The 22454-nt window shown below is 37.1% G+C and overlaps 1 protein-coding gene across 1 annotated transcript; it reads left to right on the forward strand.

The window, feature by feature from the left end:
• The first annotated feature begins 304 nt into the window (after positions 1–304).
• On the forward strand, positions 305–22452 carry LOC306844505 (small ribosomal subunit protein uS9m-like). Its single transcript, XM_079376690.1, has 11 exons — positions 305–425; positions 935–1117; positions 5569–5631; positions 5713–5743; positions 5828–5907; positions 11498–11583; positions 11765–11840; positions 11931–12099; positions 18301–18409; positions 18984–19153; positions 22134–22452. Exons 1-11 carry the CDS (start codon positions 327–329, stop codon positions 22223–22225), a joined length of 1158 nt encoding a protein of 385 aa, XP_079232816.1. The 5' UTR covers positions 305–326; the 3' UTR covers positions 22226–22452.
• The last annotated feature ends 2 nt before the right edge of the window (positions 22453–22454 follow it).

A 22454-nucleotide genomic window follows, 5' to 3' on the forward strand; every position in this document is an offset into this window, starting at 1 on the left:
AATGATTAACAATGATACAAAATGTAAATACTAATAATAATAGTAAGGGAGTAATAAATTCATTTCAAACTAAAATACTTTTGAGAAGTCATTAAAGACTGGACAATAATTGCAAACAGATCATGTTTTTACAGCTTTTTTGTTTATAACTCAAATAGTTTTAGGGGAAAAGGAGAGGTATGGAATTTGAATATTTGGATCTGTGAATGTGGAATTTGCCACTACAATGTGCCAAAGATATTTTTGTGAGTGATGAACGATCTTGCCGGCTTCCAGGATGTGATGTAGTCTTCACTTCCTGTACAAGCGCGAGTCGTCGAGCAAACATGGCTGCCTCCGGTTGCAGAGGCGTGTGGTCGATTTTATGGAAGTCTGGGAGCTGCGGGAAGAATTTCTGTGTGTCCCGATCAAAGACGGTTCCGCAGGTGAAATGCGTTCTTATTTTTGCACAGAGTTGTGTTTGCGACTAGTCGGTCGTGATTGGTTCTGATGCTGCTGACAGGATCATGTCCTTGTAACATTGCAATGCGTTTGGAGTCTGTATAAAACGTGTAGATTGACAGGATGGAGTGCTGTCTTTCCGTTTCGTTGCATACATGTTGCGTTAATAACCTGTACTATATGAACGGTTTATATTTTGTATGGCTTGGCATGATGTCCTCTGCCCAAGCCAGCTAATGGATAATACAGATGCACTTTTAATTAAGAAATTAAAACAATATTATAATCATTTAGACGTACTTACTTTTGTTTAGAATAATATTATTTATAATAAATAAAAGCCTTTGTTTTTATTTAGATCATTTATTCTACTTATTATTGATGTCTCATTATTTCATGAGCTTGATCACCAAGGCTACTTGTAACCTTGTTCTTTGTAGCAATTGTCTGGAATTGGTTCTTATTTGCTGTTCTTGTTTTTTCTTAATTCCAGCTGCCAGTCAGACAAATTTGTGTGTCATCCTCTTTATGGAAGAAGAACCTGGCAGCAGCAGGCCCTCGGAAATTCACACAGGAGTTTATTGACAAACAGGTGGAGGAGTTTGAAATCGGCAAACGACATTTGGCCAACATGATGGGGGAAGACCCAGAGACATTCACACAAGAGGATATTGATGTGAGTTACAGTTCTATTCTATTCTGTTCTGTTCTATGCTTTGTTCGGTCATATTCTATTATTTTATGTACATATATATGGCCATATTTTATTTTACAAATAAAACCTGTAGCAACAGCATTGATATACAGCAGTAGCCTACATCTGAATCTTATACATCTGAATCTGGCTTATTATTATACACACACACGTTGGTTTTTATGCTTTATGGGGACTCTCCATAGGCGTAATGGTTTTTATACTGAACAAACTGTATTTTCTATTGTCCTACACCAACCCTACCCTTAAACCTACCCCTTACAGGAAACTTTCTGCATTTTTATATTTAAAAAAAAACTCATTCTGTTTGATTTATAAGCCTTTTGAATTACAGGAACACCGAAAGTGTCCTCATAAATCACCTTCACGTTGTAATACCCATGTCATTATACAAATTTGTGTCCTCATAAACATGAGAATGGACAAAGTATATCACCTTCTGCTTCAGCTGTTAAACTGATGTCATTTGTTCATAGTCAAAAATATATTTTACAAGATATAGGCTTTAGAGGGTGTTATTCCTTTGTTGGTATTTATAAGTATAGTGCATATAATATTTGACATTTATGACGGGTGTTAGAATTGTCATTTTACAGCAGCTTAGACAATGATCTTGTCACTAAAGACTTTTATGAATAAATCTCTTGTAACTCTGAGAGGACCGGCTGGTAATGTTATGTATTTCAAATTTAAGTATTGACTTTTGACAACACTAATAAGAAAATTACAGTATGGGTAATTTCTAAATACTATTGTGCCTTATGATTTGATTATGTTATGATTTTTTTAACCTGTCTCTATCTTCTACAGTAACATGTAGAAGTTGATATTCTAGAATAGTGTTTCTCAACCTTTTTCACTCCAAGCCCTCCCATTGTCTACAACAATATTCAAAAGCCAGCTAGTGCTATTTTTGTTTTTCAAAACTTCTTATAATCTTCAGGAACTCATAGTTTCTGTGAATGAAAAAAGTATAATTTTTAAATAAAATACATTTCAGTATTCCAAAAGTTTTAATGTTATTCATTTTCCCACTATTTTTAACCAATGAATTTACATGAATATTAGTCATTTGGGATGTACTGGATAAGTATAGGATAAGAATTTCTATATATAATGTTTATTCCTTATAAATTTCCCCTGAAATTTTAAGATTTTCCTAATTTACATGACCTTTCCAAGTGTAGAAATCATACTTTTTCTTAAAACTCTGAGAGCTTTTTCAACTTATTCTTGTTGAAGGGATGCAAATTAAAAGAAAATAAATAGCTTTATTGTATTTAGTTGGTTTAGATCAGGGCTGTCCAAACTCGGTCCTGGAGGGCCGGGGTCCTGCAGAGTTTAGCTTCAACCCTAATCAAACACACCTGAAGCAGTTAATCAAGCTCTTACTAGGCATACTAGAAACTTCCATGCAGGTGTGTTGAGGCAAGTTGGAACTAAACTCTGCAGGACACCGGCCCTCTAGGACCGAGTTTGCACAGGCCTGGTTTAGAGAGTTAAAATAAGACAGAACAAATACAAAGACTGATACAATCAATATCATTGTGATTCCTTCTGAGCTAAAAGTAAAGTCATCAGGTGGTGTCACAGCGGAACTTCTGGGACCCACTTAAAAATTGGCATATAATTGTAATTCCAAACAATATTTATGTCCAGTATTTTATTCTGTGCCAGACAGGAATGGCCATAATTGATTTATCCCACTAATTTGGTCCAATTTCTCGATTCTTAGCATTATTCCCCAATCTCTGTCACCATTAATGAATTGAGTCCTCAGAGTAAGTGTGGCTAAAAGAAGCTGACACGTACCGTCCCTCTGCCAGCTGATCAGTGGGTAAGGGGTGAAAAATGGCTGCGACTGCGGGGCACAGAGCAAGTACAGGATGGGGCGTCTGTGCCTGAGCTGGCACCGGCATGTCTGCCAAGCGCTTCAGCCGACATGACGTTCCCGTGAATGCGCTGAAGGTGTGAAACAGCTGCACAGCAAGCGCTGCCAGGAGGAAGTAATTAATAAAGACTGCAAGCCTCACCTGCCTTCTCCCGCTGTCTTTCGTCTACTCGCACACACATTGCGTTTGCACCCGTCAGGTGGGCTCAGACGTTCATAGAGCCCATGCAACTGAAATTGGGAAGAAATTTGCTGAGTTTTCGACAATTCTACGTTGAGCAAACTTTTAAAGCAGAGTGTCTTGAAGCACAGGTTTCAGATGTTTTGGAAAATAGTGCAAATTATATGATTTGCGTTTATGTAGCATATTATTGGAGCTTGGCAGTGAGACATTTTATTTCTAATGATAAGGTCAGCATGCTGTGCAAAATATCTAATTTTGTGTTCCACAAATATAAAGAAAATAATACGGATGTCAAGGTGAACTATTCCTAGGTGAACTCATCTTTTAACACATGGGTCAATGACAAAAAAAGAGTCCACTATAAAGAAAAGAAAAAAAAAAAGTTTAAAATGTGCCAAATTTTTAGAAATCTTTTTTTTTTCTCATGTGGTTTCAAAAATTAATACAATTTGAAAAAAAAAATAATGCTTTACTATTATTATTTTTAATATTTGAAAATTCAGAAATTGAACAGTTTTATTCTGAAATGAAGTGTATCCATGTTGTTTGGATAATTTTTTAAAAATTTTTATGTACACTGCTGTTCAAAAGTTTTGGGGTCTGTATGTTATTATTATTTTTTTTTTATGTAAAGTCTCTAATGCTGACAAAGGCTGTATTTATTTAATCCAATACAGTATATCCACAACAGAAATATAGTGAATTTATTACAATTTAAAATACATTTTCTATTTTAATGTGTTTTAAAATGTAAATATTCAGCAGCCATTGCTCCAGTCATCCAGAAATCACTGCTGATTTGGTGCTTCAGAAGAATTTCTTCTTATTATCAGCGTTGAAAACAGTTGTGCTGCTTTTGTGGAAACCGTGATACTTTTTTTCCAGGATTTTTTTGTTAAATAGAAAGTTCAAAAGAGCGGCATTTACTTGAAATATAAATCTTTTGTAGCATTATACATGTTACTGTAAAATTTTATCAAGTCAATTTGTCCTTGCTGAATAAAAAATATTAAAAATAAATTCCAGGCCCCAAACTTTTAAAGGCTTTTTTTTTTTAATGAATTGAACTAATTTTTTAAATAAAAATAATAGATCAGGACAAAAAATGGGCATAATTTCACTGAGCCATATGGTCACTTGGACAATTTTTTATTTTATAATTTTTTAGTTTTTTTGTTTGTGTGAGAACTAGTCCTTTTATTGTACACTATGTAAGAGTCAGCGAGAGAGTACAAATGGTCATGTAAAATTAAATTATGACTTGGTGCAAGACACCTTGACTTAAAAAAAAAAAAAAAAAAAAAAAAGGTGCTACAAAAGCGATGTGATGGCAGGATTTGTACGGGTTAAAACATGCATGTCTTTATCACCTGTGAAGGTCAGACACTTTTAGATTTTCAGTGCTACATTTTTCATGGCACATGAAGCAATTGGTCTCTAAGTGTCTCCAAAAAAAAAAAGTTTTTGAGGGAGTGCGAGTAGCAAGTTTGTTTTCCCCATTTGGCTTGTGTGAAGTTTAGGCAGCAGAGGTTTCTAGAACACTATGATGAGGCTAAACCTCCCTGAGGGAGTTGGGCCATCTTGCTTTTCAAGGTTTGAACAGGTGCTGCCTTCATCTGTCACTGCATCCTGCACCGTTCTGTCTGTTCTTCTCTTTGTGTTGCTTTATTTCACTCAGTTTTCCTCACCCTCTGGTTTTGATGGCCCAATACATGGATGTCTGTGCTCTTAGAGTGCATCTGCCATCACCTCACTTTTTTCTTTTATGTTTTCTGTCTCTTTATCCTGAAAACAGGGTCAAAGACCCAAAGGTTGCCATTCTGAATGTCTCATGTTATGCAAATGAACGTTTTTGTGCCCTGCTGAATGCTATCACTGGAATAATTTGGTTCTTTATTGAGAGTATTTGAAGTAGAAGAGATCAGTGTTTCCCACTGTAGTAAAACACACAACTGGGGTGCATAGAGAGACCTGTGAGGTGCACAATAAAAATTAAATATTTTGTTGACGCAGTGTTGCATGTAGTTTAAGAATTGGAATAAGCTGACACTTTGTTTGCCTTCCATAGTAAGGTTGAGCCCTGACTGCATGAATGCTCATTAAAAAAAGTTCATACAATGTTTTTAAAGGTAATGTAAGCCTTCAAGCCCATCAATCTCACTAAGATTGTTTCATGATAAAATATTAATAAAAATCAGTCACACCATAATCACCATAAAAATGTATTCATAATTAAAATTTGTTAAAGTGTAATTTTTAGTAAGTGACAAAATAATTGGCCATTTAATGGAGAAATTAAAAAGAATGTGCATCTGATTCACTTGTTTGTTTGTTTAGAGGAGTATTGCATATCTCTTCCCATCTGGACTCTTTGAGAAACGAGCAAGACCTGTTATGAAGGTGAGATTTCATCCAAATTTTTATAACAATTTTTTGATAAACAGTCAATATGTTCATTATGTTGCTTTCTTTTTGTTTTAGCACCCGGAGGAAATATTCCCAAAACAGACAGGTATGTAGAAGTTGCCTTTTAAGTCTCTCTTTGCTCTTTGACACCAAATATAAGCTTACTGATACGTGCCCTGTTCTCTTTTAGCTATCCAGTGGAATGCAGAAGGACGCCCTTTTCACTTTCTGTTCTACACAGGGAAACAGTCCTACTATTCCCTCTTGCATGTAAGTTCATGCTAGAGTGTTCTAGATGATATTTTAATAATAGGTGTTTATATACAGTACGTAGGTACCATATAGATTGTGCGATAATTTATTTGTTTGTTAGTATTGATATTTAATACTTAATTTAGATGCATGCTTGTTCCCCCCTTTTTTTTTTTTTTTACATTTACTGTAATCGTTCTAGTCTCACTTTAAAAACACTGATAATTTAATTAGTAACACTGTTAAATGTAGCCTAGCAAATCTGAAAATGAATGTTTTCCATCATGTGCATAGTATTTACATTTACATTTACATTTAGTCATTTGGCAGATGCTTTTATCCAAAGTATTGTGATAGCTTAATTTTCTTGACTGATGACTGATTTTAGCTTTGTGTTTTTGTTTTCTAATTTATTTAGGCAAAAATCTAATTTTAATATCAATAATTTATTGGCTACTAATCATTGTTTTAAAATAGTTTCTACTGTAAATAGTTTAACTGATGTTCCAAAGTTATGGTGGCCAATGATGCATTTCTAGTTTTTGGAAGGCTAAATCCATTGACCAGATGATTTGGTCAATTGTTAGTATGAAACAAAGCATGGGCTTTCTGTCAAGTTTATGCAAAATTAAATCAATAAATGTCATCTTGATATTTTTAAATATGGCGTGACAAGTCACTGCAGCCAACTCAGTTTAAGCAGTTTAATGCAATTCAAGCAACAATATACAACGTCAAACTCACTTAGCCTATGTATAAATCATAGAACTTTTATTAACAAAACGAATAAAAATACACCATGCTGTTGGCTATGCCTAATATAAAAAAACAAATAACTTACACAGTTTAAATGGGTATACAAAATTAAAAATCAGCAAACACAAGAAACTTAGAATGTTTATTAGCAAAACTAGTAAGAAAGCATTAATGGCAAGGCATACACCTTGATGTCTAATAAAATAAATTACACAAAGTTTAAATAAAGTAAAAATCAGAAAACATTATTGAACCAATTAAATAAGAATGTTTTAAAAAAACTTCCAAAATCACCAAGCGGCAACCTCCGGCAACCTCCAGGAAGTGACTTAAACTGTAATTTGTCAACTGGCCGCTAGAGGCTGGCTGCAAAAGGGAGTCCATCCCATAGACCTCCCATGTTAAAATGCCCAAATTTACAACAGAAAAAACATGTTTACTGCCTGGTTCAAAAAATTATTTTGGTCTATATAGCAAATTTTGCCCTTCATGACAATTGTGAGGGGGGTGAATTTTTTTTTTTTTTTTTAACTAATCCGTTTAAATGATATCAAGCCTTAAAGTTCTGCATAATTAAGGGCGTGACCACTTGAGTGACAGGTGGATTGCCGCTGTTACAACACCTTCGCGCTAGGCGGACGTGGTTTCAGCAACCAGCTCCACCCACATCCTGCCTTTTTGCCCATTTTTGATTATCTGGGAGTGACGTGCAGCCAAGATGGCGACGGCCGTCTCCGCCCACTTTGAGCTTCAAAAATGCTCTTCAGAAACCTACGGGTGACGTCACGAACACTACATTCATTTTTTTTTTTTACAGTCTATGAAAATCACCTTAGATAAACGGCAAAAGTCAACAGGCTTTTCAAAATCCAAAATATTGCCATACATTCGTTTTTGTATTTCGCTTCGAAACTAAATCATCCACTATCGTCTTGTCTGTCTCACCTCACTCTTCTTGTCAGTCAGCTCGACTCACTCTCCTAATGTGATAAAGGAAATCTGATCTGTGATCCGACTGACGTTCAGCACGCTGCATCGAGCAGCCACGTTTAGTTTTTAATTGTAGTGTCTGTTCTCTAGCTGAAGTAAATTATTTTTTATTAATATAAAAAATCAAAACGTCGGTGGCAGGCTGTGCTGCGGTAGGCAAGTGACTTAACCGTTGTTGCGGCTTAACAATGGTCTGCAAGCAAGCCTACTCTTTACTACTAGTTATAGCACAAAATAAACATGAATAAACATCAGAAGGTATGTTGACAGAACCAGTACAACTTAATAAATTGTATCGTGTCTAATGTAATCAGTGTTCCAGCCATGGAAAGATGTCAAAAAAATAAAAACTCTAGAGAGCAGCATTTAGCTGAATATACAGTATATACATTATATTTTTATTTAATCTCTTTCTTCATTATTTAATTTGTTTGAATAAATCTGTCATGAATATTTGTTTTATTAGGCAAGGTAGAAACAATTATATTATTAAAACGCTGATATAAAATCTGCTTTGTGCAATTTAATTGTTTATATACAGATATGCAGAGCATGTTTAAAACTACATTTAATTAATTCATTATTAAGCTTTATTTTCAGTTTCAGTTTTTGACTAAATGTCTGTATCAGTCATAATTTTTATTTAGTCCAACTGGTTTGGGGAGAGATCCTGCTTTGTCTGGTGATTGAAGGAAGGGAGTGGCACAGACAGAGGGTAGGTGGGGGCACATCACAGAGAGCTGGGATAGAGGAGGGGTGCAGACAGAGAGCGCTGGGAAGGGAAGCTGCGACTCAGGTCTCTGATCTTAACAGGGCCTGGATGGGGTGATGGGGGAACAGCCCCTCTGCTGAAAGACAGGCTTTGTTTGACATTTTACCCTTATTGTGCTAAATCAAATGAAATTGAACGGTTGATGTTAAAACAAACCAATATAAACAGGAGATTGGAATGATTAAGGAAAATGCAAATGGCAGGTTTGGATTTGTGGAAAGAAGAGGAATGAGAGTTAGGAAGATGAGTGTGACTTAGCTCTTTCTCCTCCTTAAATCCCATTTACAACAGGGAGCATCACACACTTCAGTAGGCACGCCAGGGCTTTGTGATATTAGGTGTGCGTGTGTATGCGTGCACACGTGCTGTTTTTTTGTGTGTAGGTGTGTGTGCACGTCAGCCTCAGGGGTTTTACTGCGATGGGAAGAGCCCCAGAGAGCCTCCTGCGTTAACCGCCTCTGTCACCACGGCTAATTCCTTTTCAAAGTTTGTTTGTTTTAGCTTATTTTTCCCTTCTCTACCATTCATCTATGGACTCGACCTTGGGCTAAGACGTCTCTCAGTAGCAGTAAGGAGTTTGTGTGTGTGCTAATGCGCCATTGTCCTCGGTGCGCCCAAGCCCCTCATCCTCCCCTTTGCCCTGCAGTGGCTGGGACCCCTGCTGCTAATTTAAATAGGTATGTCAAATCTGTCGGCGTGCACCGGCTCTGTCATCCAGCTTCGAATCGCACGGAGGTGCTTCGCGTTCAGAAAACCTGCAGTGTGCAGAAAATAATGTTCAACTCTCCTTCCTGCAGAGAGGAATATTTTTCTAGCATGAGCAAAAGGAAGCAAAACAAAAACTCACTAAGATACACAGGCAGTGAATATGGACATTTACCTTATAGTCATACTTCATATATCAGAAAGTTACACAGCTGTCAAAGTAACCCACTTGTACACTCAAGTAACCAAGTATTCCTGTTCAGCAATAATCAGTTGTTTAAATATTAATCGTGTGACCCTTTTTATTCTCTCAAACTAAAAATGCATATATCCCACCAAAGTTCTGTATCAACTGTATATGCCAAAATCGGCATATAATAATTGATCATTAAATTGATCAAAAGTGACAGTAAACAGATTGTTCTTTATAACATTCTGTTTATAGAAGGATTTTGAAAAATGTATCAGTTTCAATAAACTTATTAAACAAGATATGCGCTTTCATCTATGAGAAATTAATAAGAAATGTTACTTTTTAAATAAGAATTAGTAAAATCAAAATGTGCATATTAGTATGATTTCTGAGGGCTTACTTGACACTGAAGACTGGAATAATGGCTGCTGAAAACTATTATATTTTAAAACATGAATATAGAAAAATAAATGTAAATTTAGAAACAGTTATGTAAAATTGAACAGTATTTCTGTTTACCTTATTTTTATTTAAAAGAAATGCATTTAGCAAAAGACATTAAAAAATCTTAGGGAGTACACGTCTTTGAATGGTAGTGCTAATTTATAAAAATTATGGTGCATAATTTTACTGATCGTTTTAGGATTTTCAACCCTTTCTCAAACCCAGATCAGAAATTTAAAGAAAAACACTTTTCAGTCAGCTAGATAATTGGTGAGTTGAATTTGACAGAATTTACAACTGCATTCAATAAGAGTTTACGTTGGCAAGGCATGAAATTATCAGAAAAAGACCAACAGATTTATTAGAATCGGCAAGTTGCTTTCGCATTGGTATTGCTGTTTATTTGTTTTTGAATGTGCCTGTGCCATTGCAGGACTAGCCTAAAACATATTTTATTTTATTGCATAATTTGAGCTAAAGAAGCATACTTTGACACCTGCATTACCTGACTTGAAATCTATTATTTATACTTAATTTTGGCAAACAGTTTTGCAAGTTTCTGTCTTTCCCCATTAGCTAACCCATGTGCGTTACCAAGATGGCCACAGAATGGACTGACACATTTATACTTGGACCAACAATTATTTACTTTAAAAAAGTCATAAAAGCACTGGCTCATGAGTACTTCCTACTTTTAACTGCAGGCCCTTCAAGATCTTAACTTGTGTTGATTATACTATATTTTCTACTTAACCTTCGACAAAAATCTTGTGCGTGCTTTGGGTGGAGCGAGTCTGTACAATTTACCCATGATTTGTTGAATACAAGGATCCCCGGCCAACCAAAAGGCTACATTGAAAGTTCATATTAAAAGCTCCGACGAGGAGCATCTCTCCCCTCCTAAAGGCATTTGAATTTCTCTGGATTCGTTATGGCGCTGTGATCACGAACGTGTAACGTGCATTCCCCCGCTTTTTTTTCTCCCTCCCCCCTTTCTTTTCTATTACTCCTCCTTTTTTGTGCTGAAAATTGGTTTTTGCCCGATGTTTGCTTTTTTGGCGAGTAGCGGTGGATTATACGCACTCTATCAGGACCGAATTAAACAAACAGCTGTGGGATAATTGAGGGGGAAATGAATTCTTGCACAGGCGTGAGGAAGGTGCCGACGTGAGCTGCATGCCAGCGCCGGGGCCCTGCATCAGACCCCTGCTCCGCACCGCCACGCCTGACGGGCACTCCAGGCTCACAGGCGCGATGCCAATTTAGACAAGTGTGCCCGAGGATGCCATCCTGCTCCGCATGGCAGATTCTCCTGTCAGGAGGACGTGCGAGTGTGTTTGTGTTAGAAAAGAGAGAGAAAGTGCGGGGGGTTACGGCCCAAGTGCTCCCCAATTCAATTTTCCCTCCACACACACACACACACACACACACACACACACACACACACACAATTAAATTCAGCCAAAACTGAAGAGAGAGAGAGAGATGAGATCTGCCTTCATAATGGAGACTGTGTGTGTGTGTGTGTGTGTGTGTGAGAGAGCATGTGTGTGTCGGGGGGATTTTCAAATCCCTGCTTTTGCTTCACTGCATCTTTTCTTTTGAGGGATTCCTGAATATCTATGAAGAATACCTCGTCCTTCATTCTGTGTATTCATTGACTTATTAGTCAACAGAGACTATGCTCAGAGGGTTCTTTCTTTTTTAGCATTAATTCTGCATTTGGTATTTCTCTCTTGTTATTCTAGGATGTCTACGAAAAGACTCTGGCCATAGAAAGACACCAGGACAAGATGAGAAATAAAGGCCTCTTCACTTCAGATACCAAACAAATGTGAGCGCTTCAAAACTTCCTGCAAGAAAAAGAAGATGGCAAAAGTACTTTGTCGCAGAGCCAAATATATTTGTAATATATAGTGCTAGGTATATTAGGAATCAATCAAGTAAAGCACAAAGTGCTGATTTTCCCTGAAAGTGATGATTTTGATGGCTTAACTGTGTTTGTTTCCTCACAGATTGCTGACTGGGAGCAGGTGGTTGTTAAAAGAGGAAATCGAGGAGTATCTGGTGGAGAGCGTTTCAGATCACGATGTAAGAACTTTGAGAAGAAGAGTGTAACTCAGGATGGAAACACTAGAGGGTGCTGTGGGCAAACTAAGTGAGTTGTCTTGTTTTGTGTAGTACATGCGGTTGATCCAGCTGATGGAGAAGTTGTTGTCTATGCCCTACTGCTCTCTGGAGGAGGAGTTCATACTGAAGTTCCGCAAGCAGCTGGATGTTCAGTCCAGTAAACAAGAGATTCCTGCCCTGCAGTACGACCCACAGGGAGTCACTTTCAGCATTGCAGATGGTAAAGAAATAAAAAGGCTGAATAAATATGTCATCAACCTTTTTTTTGCCGCTAACACATCAAGTTTGCCAATATGTATCATAAATGTAATCCGTGCATATTTTTCTGAAGTCTGCAGATGTGTTCTGTAGTCAAACCTTACCTTTTTCATATGTAGTGTGTAGGGTTGATAATTCTGAATCTGATTTGATTATTTGCAATAACTGCATATATTGTGCACTTGAAATTGCAATAATTGCCATTCAAATTAGGACATTTATGAAAAAATAGAAAAGCCATTTTTATGTCTCTCTAGTCCAATAGTTACATGAGTGCCCAAAACTGAGACGTGTGAAAAACGTGTGAATGTGAAACATTTAGGGTGAAAAATATATTGTTGTAAAATAATTATTGACTAGACAAACATTATTCTATTACAGTTTTTTACAATCACTTTGCTACTATTTTCAGAACCTTGATGTCATTTTTCACAACTCTAGACACAAAACGGTTATCACTTGTAACACAGGCTGTCTAATGTTCAAAACATTGCATTGTGCATTCACGTCTTTAAAGAAATCTTGCACTTGCACAATCATTGGTTCAAAAAACAAATTTACTGTGAAATACCATCACCCACACACAAGCAACCGATAGTTTCACTGTGTCATTGTTCGTACAATCATTAAATATTGTAGAACAAAATAGGTGATACAGGTTATGGTACATGTACAGTAAATACATCTCTGTTAAAGTACTGCCGTAGTAGAGAGAATACTACAGACACAGTGAACAAAGTTTGTAATATATTGATGCAAAACACTACAGTACAATCGCAACAGGTTTATTTGAATCAAAGTAAAAATACAGTAATTAGCTATGAAATAGAAAAGACAGTACTGTAAAACATCAAATGCAGTGTTCCTCAACTTGCTTGTACTGTAAGAAACAAAACAGGAGTGATTACTGTACATTGTCATCAACTCTGTGTTGTGGATTTGGCCACAGGTTCTCATCTACATCACAATGGATGTTTTCATTAGCCAAACATCTTGGAAAAAACCTTCGGGCATGGCGAATCCAGGCCTGACACTGGTCTGCTGTGATGTCATTGCAGGCGTCATCCATGGCCTGGAGAAGAGTGACTTGTTCATGAGGGTGCCTATCATGAACCTTCCATCTCCATGCGGAGAAAAATTCCTCAATCGGGTTAATGAAGGGAGAGTATGGGGGTAAATACAGGGTGGTAAATAGTGCATGGGCCTGAAACCATGCTTGCACCACATGAGCATGATGGAACCTGACATTGTCCCACACAATGACATAGGTCACACCTTCAGCTCTACAAACATGATCGAGCTCATCAAGAAAGGTGACAAGGAGAGCTACATTATATGGTCCAGTATGAGGTCTGCGTCCCACCACACCATCTTCTGATATAGCCGCACACATGGTAATGTTGGCCCCACGTTGTCCAGGTACTTGGATGGTTGCCCGCTGGCCAATGAAATTCCGACCTCTCCTCCTTGTCTTGGCCAGATTAAAACCTGCCTCATCCAAATATATGAATTTGTGATGGTCGTCATCAGCATCCAGCTCCATCACCCTCTAAAAATACATTTTGGAAAGAGATTTAGAGATTACTGTACAATGTAGAATTTTTGGGAATGTTTTTACAACAGCCATCTTGAAACTGAACTTACCTGAACAAACTCAGTCCTCATTTGCTTCACTCTGTCTGCATTTGCATGATTTATGACATGGTCTACAACTATTGCCCGAATTTCATTGGACACTCTATGCTGTTGCTGCTGCTGTCTTGGTCCGTGGCCTTGTCCTACCACGTTCCCCCACACCTCTCAAACGAGGCCCACGACCACCTCTCAGAAGGGGTGCCTGTCCTCTACCACGTTCCCCACACCTCTCAAACGAGGCCCACGACCACCTCTCAGAAGGGGTGCCTGTCCCCTGCCATTCCTTTGACCAACACGTCTTCCTCGTCTTCCTCCCACCACTGCTTGACCTCCATTGTGACCTGGATCACCTGCTGGCTCTATGTTACGTATCACTATGCTCTTGCATTTGGATCCCAATCAACTCTTTATATACTCATTCCACAATGTGCACTCAATCATCAGTAACGAGTTGGCAGAATTGGACAAGCAATTACAAGGGCCTGCATCTATACAGTGCAGTACTGTCAATACTGTAAATAGTCTGAAAAGGTGGTACAGTATTTGGGACCATAGACACAGTGTCTGATGAAGCATTATGATAAAATATTAGGCTACATCCATGGATATTGTAGTTAGGGCTGTAGTATTCGAGTCCGGTCTCGTTTTTCTGTCATCTCGGACTTGTCTTGGACTCCTTGGTATTTTGGCTCGGACTTGGTCATTGGACTCGCCAAATGTTCTAGTTGGTTTCGACCGAGTCCAGCTATATATGCTTTTTTCTCTTTCAAAACAAAACCATTAATCTGGCTTGCTTGTTCAGAAAATGGGTAATGTAATTGGTTTAATTTACAATCCATCTAGAACGGGCATTGCCATTGGTCGCCTGGTATGCCTGGCTCTGAGTGTGCGCGCTGCTCAGAGGCATAATTCATTTTTATTTTGGCCACAGACACAATGTCGGCGAGTTGCATAATACAGTTTGGTTTTACAAAGTTTGTTGGAGTTATCCCTCTCTTCCACCTGACTTTCCTTCGCTTTTATATAGGCTAGCTTATAAATGCCCGTGCGCATTTTACTTTTACTTTCAATAGCGCAATTCTATTTTCGCAATTCTACTTTCAAAAGTCAATTGCTTATCTATAACTTACAACAACAAATTTTATGCAATAAACATGGGGCATTTTATTTTTATTAACATAACGAATACATCATATAATATAAGCCTAATATAAAATAACAAACTTACAAAAGTTTAAAAGTAAAAAAAAAAAAAAGAAACAACGAATAAGAGTAAAAAATTTATAAAGCCTGGAGGATCAAACACCTTGATGTAAAATATTTAAATTTTGTGTAATTTATTTATTTTAAAGTAAAAATAAGCAAACACTGGGGCTATGGCTAGGCGATTTTTCAGATTTTATGGATTAATTTTTATCGAATTTAATGTTTTGCCACAAATTTATTTTTTATAAATCGAGGAATCGCGATTTTGAATAGAAATATTACCAAACGCTAGAATTAGACACTTTGGCAATAACAGTAAAGAGAGAAGAACGATCTAACCGCGTGTCAGCGCACATGATTAACCGCTCTCTTGTGATGCTCTCTATATGTGCCATTCACACAGAATGTGCTTTTGTGTTGACAAAGATGCGATGCGGGCAGTGGAATAGGAAAAAAATGCAAGAAGATTGGAGTGAAACATCTTTTAATGTTTAATAACTAGAGCGCCGCGTTTTTAGAAAGCCGTTTCATGCACGAGACGCGAGCGCAGCAGTCAAACGCGTCCATGTTTAAACAGAAAAAACAATGGAAAAGCAGCGTAATCAAATAAAAAACCTGAGAAGGACTACTACTGTATGTCTGATATTTCATGTTTGCATCAGGGTGACAGGCTGAACTATTCATTGTTTTTACAGAGCATTTATAGTTAATAATAGCACTCTAGGTGTTATACCTTCAGTCATTTTGAATTTGAATTACTTGAGAATTTTTTAAGCGTTTTTCTTGTATTATTTCTTAACATATATGCAAAAGAAAAGTTTGCACAAGATGTAGTTGTAGTTCATGCATGCTTTCTGCAAAGATATTTAGTGATTTGTTTAACATTTACATCATGATGACAACTTCGTGTGTGGTGCACTTAGAATAGAATTTTCTTTAACTAGAGGTTTAATAAATAAAAAAAAGTTGCTTGAATCATGTTGTAGTTATATTTTCAAATTGACTAGTACAAAATCGAGAATTGGTAAAATATTCGATGAAAATCTTTTCTTTTTTTTTTGCCATATCGTCCAGCCTAGAAACAAATACAAAAAAAACCTTACAATTTTTAATTTCTTTAATTTTTCAATCTTTAATTGTCTATTCTCTAACTGAACTAAATGATTTTTATTTCTACTATTAAAAATGGCCTCAGCTTAACACCTGTAATACTGTCTATATCCCCAGGGACATATATTGCACCTATATTATATGGCCTAAGGTAAACAGCAAACAAATGCATGCGCTGCCACACAGAAACACAGAGCTGAAGGTGTTTATATGCTGCACAGCCTTGCTTGGGAGGGTTACATTGTACTATGGTTTCTTTAGGACAGGGGTTTCAAAACTTGGTCCTGGAGGGCTGGTGTCCTGCAGAATTCAGCTCCAACCCTTATCAAACACACCTGAAACAGCTAATCTAAGCGTACTAGAAACTTTCAGGCAGGTGTGTTGAGGCAAGTTGGAGCTAAACTCTGCTGGACACCGGCCCTCCAGGACTGAGTTTGGACACCTTGCTTTAGAACGAGTAACAAATTCAAGAATGGGAACATGTTGATTTATTTTTTAGACTTATGTTGCTTGTTCTTTGTAATATTTTCCATTGGCAGCCCAGAATATGATTGTTACACTATAATAAAAATGCTGAAAATGTGAAGTTGCACTTCAGCTTATGAAGATATGCTGTCTCTCGTGTCACATAAATTATCAATAGTTAAGTATGTGGTTTTGAAGATGCTTTTATTTTCTTTCTCTGTTTTGACTGTCTCATTTGGACTTGACTTGGACTCGAACCTCTTTGGACTCGGTCTTGACTCCGACTCGATAGTCCTGGTCTTGGACTTGTCAAACGTGGACTTGACTACAGCCCTAATTGTAGTCTAATTGGTTCATGCTCCACGCTAATTGGTGACAATGAATCTCGTTTCAGGATCTCGAAACTTTCATGATTTAAACATGGAAGATTGTTTGTTTCCATACAACTATGCATTGAGTAATGCAACAGTTACTTATCATTTTGAGCAGTTGTATCAATTGTTGGTTAGATCATTGGAAGGAAATGAATAGACACTCATTTGAAATGTAATGTGTGAATTGCCTTTTGAAATAGTAGTACTTTGATGTTAAATTGTGTCATATTGAACAGGTGATTTTTGTTGAATGAACAAATGATCTAAGTTTCATGTGTATTGTAACCAAGCAATTGAGAAAAGGGTTAGAGTTTTGAAAAATGTGCATTTTGATCATTGGTTGTGAGTTTTGTGTCTAGAGTTGTGAAAAATGACATCAAGGTTCTGAAAATAGTAGCAAAGTGATTGTAAAAAACTGTAATGTGGTGTTCTGGTGGGCTTAGTACCAAAAACCATTGTGAATTGTAAGTGGGATGAAGTGTATTTTGTTTATTTATTATTATTCTTGTCTTCCAGCTCCATTTTTCACGATCATCATTGTTGTTTTAGTATTTGTTACTATTACAGTATTTATTAATAGTTTCAATTAGCTTTGATTTTTAGTTTTAGTTATGTGCTTTTGTCATTTAGATTAAGAGAGGTTTTTTTTATACTTCTAATTTATTTTTAGTTTTAGTAATTTTAGAACTTCAAATGTTTTGTTTTCATTTCGAGTTTCCATGTTTATTAATATTTATATTTTATTTTATTACAGCTTTATTTCAAGTACAGAAATTCATTCATAATCATTCTGTATGAATATAATGTCATATTAGTATCATTGAGATGCTTCTATTTTTTTTATTATAATTTAATTTTGTAGTGTTTGTCATTTTTAATTTAATTAAATTGCAGTACCTCAAGTTAAACTAAACAAATATGTATGATATATATATATATATACACACACACACGTGTATATATAAATGTGTGGGTGTGTGTGTGTGTGTATGTATTTGCTTTTGCATTTAAAATTATTTCAAATAACAAACATGTTTATTTTAGTTCTAGTTAACTGTTATACCCTGAATTATTAATATAATAACAAATAAGATTTGACAGCTACAGCCGACAAAAGATTTTCAAACGTTCTAATCCGAATTCTGATCTATTCCTCACAACATGAGAGAAAGTAATATAATATTTGGGTGTGTTATTCCATTCATTCTCATGTTCCTGTAAGTAAGATCTGAAAGGTAAAAACACGTTTGTTCTGCAAGCTTTCCATCATTCCGTCTTACTCTTCTTGCCTAAAACTGTTTTTCTTCTGTACAAACTCATTTAATTCCCACATCACTCTAACTTTCTTTTCTCCCTCGCTCTCCTTCCCACAGGCAGAAGGAAGACTGCCAAAGCCAGCATCACCCTCAGAGACAGTGGCTCTGGGAACATCACAATCAACGGCAGGAACTACCTCCACTACTTTCCATTACTTCAAGACAGGTGTGCATCTCAGGGCATCTCAGTCATCGCGAAAGATAGCATATCAAGAGCTTGGATGTTTGTTTTTACTCTAGTTAGTATGCCATAAATGAGAGCCACACCAAAAATGTTCAAATCCAGCATTTGTGGTCCAGTGTGCATGGTGAGTGTGTTGGGTTTTTCTAATGTGGTTGAAAAGTTAATTACACAGATGAGTGAGCCGGAGACTTGGCGCTGTCAGCGTGCGGCCGGCTGCCCGCCCTTATCACTCCGTCCGCTTCACACAGGCCTAATTGGAGCAGAAGGGGAGTGTTGCTCTGTGTCAGCACTGTGGGCCGTCCCCTCGAGCGCGCACATACTAAAGCAAACACGCTTGCATCACGTCCTCTCAATAGTTCTTACGGTGGCAGGATTATCACTTTGTCTAAATATGATGATACAGTGCTCACTGGGGGATTTGCAGGAATGTCATTCATACAGATGTTGAAAACCTGAGTAGTCCAGCGGAGAGAAACCTTTTATTCATTCTCCTCTCACTATATATATATATACACATACACACACACACCTTTCACTCTTTCTCTCTGTGTCTCAGGGAGCAGCTGATGTTTCCTCTGCACTTTGTGGGCATGCTGGGCCGGTTTGATGTTGAGGGCAGTGTGGAGGGCAGTGGTCACTCTGCTCAGGCTGGAGCTCTGCGATTGGCCATCTCACGGGCACTGCTCAGCTTTGTGTCTGAGGGAGAAGTTGAAAAGATGAGGCAAGGTGCGTGACAAGAAGCTTAAAGCATTATACTGATATACAGGTGCGGGTCATAAAATTAGAATATCATGAAAAAGTTGATTTATTTCAGTAATACCATTCAAAAAGTGAAACTTGTATATTAGATTAATTCATTACACACAGACTGATATATTTCAAATGTTTATTTCCTTTAATTTTGATGATTATAACTGACAACAAATGAAAGTCCCAAATTCAGTATCTCAGAAAATTAGAATATCAATTAAGACCAATGCAAAAAAAAAAAAAAGATCTTTAGAAATGTTGGCCAACTGAAAAGTATGAACATGAAAAGTGTGAGCATGTACAGCACTCAATATTTAGTTGGGGCTCCTTTGGCCTGGATTACTGCAGCAATGCGGCGTGGCATGGAGTCGATCAGTCTGTGGCACTGCTCAGGTGTTATGAGAGCCCATGTTGCTCTGATAGTGGCCTTCAGCTCTTCTGAACTGTTGGGTCTGGCATATTGCATCTTCCTCTTTACAATACCCCATAGGTTTTCTATGGGGTTAAGGTCAGGCGAGTTTGCTGGCCAATCAAGAACAGGGATACCATGGTCCTTAAACCAGGTACTGGTAGCTTTGGCAGTGTGTGCAGGTGCCAAGTCCTGTTGGAAAATTAAATCTGCATATCCATAAAGTTGGTCAGCAGCAGGAAGCATGAAGTGCTCTAAAACTTCCTGGTAGACGGCTGCGTTGACCTTGGACCTCAGAAAACACAATGGACCAACACCAGCAGATGTCATGGGACCCCAAACCATCAATGACTGTGGAAACTTTACACTGGACCTCAAGCATTGGATTATGTGCCTCTCCTCTCTTCCTCCAGACTCTGGGAACTTGATTTCCAAAGGAAATGCAAAATTTACTTTCATCAAAGAACATAACTTTGGACCACTCAGCAGCAGTCCAGTCAAGACGCTTCTGACGCTGTCTCTTGTTCAAGAGTGGCTTGACAAGGAATGCGACAGCTGAAACCCATGTCTTGCATACGTCTGTGCGTGGTGGTTCTTGAAGCACTGGCTGTTTCTCAATTCCAAGAATGCAAAGAACGGACTTGGGTTCTCGTGGAGACCGGTCTTGCCAAGCTTCCTTGGAAGAACAAACTCGGAAGGACGCGAGAACACAGAACGCACACTTATGAGAACTGAGATGTACTGCGTTCTTGTTTAACTGACCGCATAGTCTCAGCATAAGCAGCGGCCAATGAACAATAAATATTACAAAATGTCATAATTTATTAAAACATTTCATACTATTTTTTATATATATATATATATATATATATATATATATATATATATATATATATATATATATATATAAATAACTTTCATATAATTGTATTGTTTTATTTTACAGCGTTATGTTTTATTGTTAAGATTCATTTTAATATGCCAATAAAAATACAGACTTTCTCCGGGTCTTATAACTTTATTAAAATTAACCAAAACGATAAATGTTTACTTTCAACTTCAAGAGCCGTCAAGTATTTACGAGAGCGAGTTTAAAGCTTACAAGCTTCCGTACACCGGCCGCCCACAACGTCTTCTGGGATTTCTAACGGCTCGATTCTCTCAAGTCTGCACTCGATGCATCCTCAATTTCAAGAACATATCCGGGCACTTTCATGCATCCTCTATACTTGCGTTCTTGAGAATTGGAACTGAACTTCGGCGGTTAATGATGACGTAGAACGAGAACACAAGGACGCAAGATCGCTGAAGAACGCATATTGAGAAACAGCCACTGACTCCAGCTGCAGTCCACTCTTTGTGAATCTCCCCCACATTTTTTAATGGGTTTTGTTTCACAATCCTCTCCAGGGTGCAGTTATCCCTATTGCTTGTACACTTTTTTTTCTACCACATCTTGTCCTTCCCTTCGTCTCTCTATTAATGTGCTTGGACACCGAGCTCTGTGAACAGCCAGCCTCTTTAGCAATGACCTTTTGTGTCTTGCCCTCCTTGTGCAAGGTGTCAATGGTCGTCTTTTGGACAACTGTCAAGTCAGCAGTCTTCCCCATGATTGTGTAGCCTACAGAACTAGACTGAGAGACCATTTAAAGGCTTTTGCAGGTGTTTTGAGTTAATTAGCTGATTAGAGTATGGCACCAGGGGTCTTCAATATTGAATATTTTCACAATATTCTAATTTTCTGGAATACTGATTTTGGGACTTTCATTAGTTGTCAGTTATAATCATCAAAATTAAAGGAAATAAACATTTGAAATATATCGGTCTGTGTGTAATGAATGGATCTAATATACAAGTTTCACTTTTTGAATGGTATTACTGAAATAAATCAACTTTTTCATGATTTTATGACCAGCACCTGTATGTCTATGCATATTTATATAAACTCTCATCTGCAGTTTCTTTACAAAGTAGTTATTCTGGGTTATTGTATGTGTAGTTCCACAGAAAATAATTTCATCCGAAGTTAGGGAAAATGAAAAGAAAATGTTTTCTTTTAACAAATTTAAATTATTTTTATTTAAAAGCTGGAAGATATACAGCAATAATTTAACTGGAAAACATGATTAATAAAAAAAAAATTACTAGTTTCATTAGTGAGATGTTAGATTCATCAAAAATGGCAAAGACTATTACTATAACGTTGTATCCATAATACAATCTTTTAGAATTGAGAAATTAAAATATGTATTTTGATGAATTTGTTTCTATTTTACCTACTTGTTTTCTTATTTTTTACTTATTAAAAATACTTGACCCTCTAATTCTATTTCTATTCTACTTGTTCTCTTTTCATTTTAAAAAGGACCCTAATGTTGCCCCATCCTCTCCCCTCCCTTCCCTATTTTTCTTGGTAATATGTGAGTTTGTCATATTAACAGCATTGCACAGATGTAATATTCTGACATGTTTCCGATGTAACAGCGTCAAGTTATTTTTTAATTTATATGGCTTTTCATCATCTGTTTTCTCTGATTTCCCAAACAGCTGGCCTGCTGACCGCTGACCCCAGGATCAGGGAGAGGAAGAAACCAGGGCAGGAGGGAGCACGGAAGAAATTCACTTGGAAAAAGCGCTGAACAGGAAAGGATCAATACAGCACAGGAACCCTGAGAGTGGACACAACTCCTCTCTCTCACTGGATTATTGCTTTATTCTGTAGACAACCATACCTTGCAGATCATCAGTTAAAATTCACAAAATATAGACTCTTGGTTGATGGCATTGGACATCTGTGAACTGAAAGGAAATCTTTCTTTTTCTGAGATTTAACTGTTGTGTATATTAAAGCTGTTTAAAATGTTAATT

The sequence above is a fragment of the Barbus barbus genome (assembly GCF_936440315.1).
Source record: "Barbus barbus genome assembly, chromosome: 25".
In the NCBI taxonomy this organism is placed as follows: domain Eukaryota; kingdom Metazoa; phylum Chordata; class Actinopteri; order Cypriniformes; family Cyprinidae; genus Barbus; species Barbus barbus.

Excerpts from the sequence above, each read along its gene's own strand:
- LOC306844505 (XM_079376690.1), top strand. The coding sequence starts at position 327 with ATGGCTGCCTCCGGTTGCAGAGGCGTGTGGTCGATTTTATGGAAGTCT. Across the intron at positions 18,410-18,983 it reads TTTCCATTACTTCAAGACAG|GGAGCAGCTGATGTTTCCTC; the intron begins GTGTGCATCTCA and ends TCTGTGTCTCAG. Across the intron at positions 19,154-22,133 it reads AGTTGAAAAGATGAGGCAAG|CTGGCCTGCTGACCGCTGAC; the intron begins GTGCGTGACAAG and ends TTTCCCAAACAG.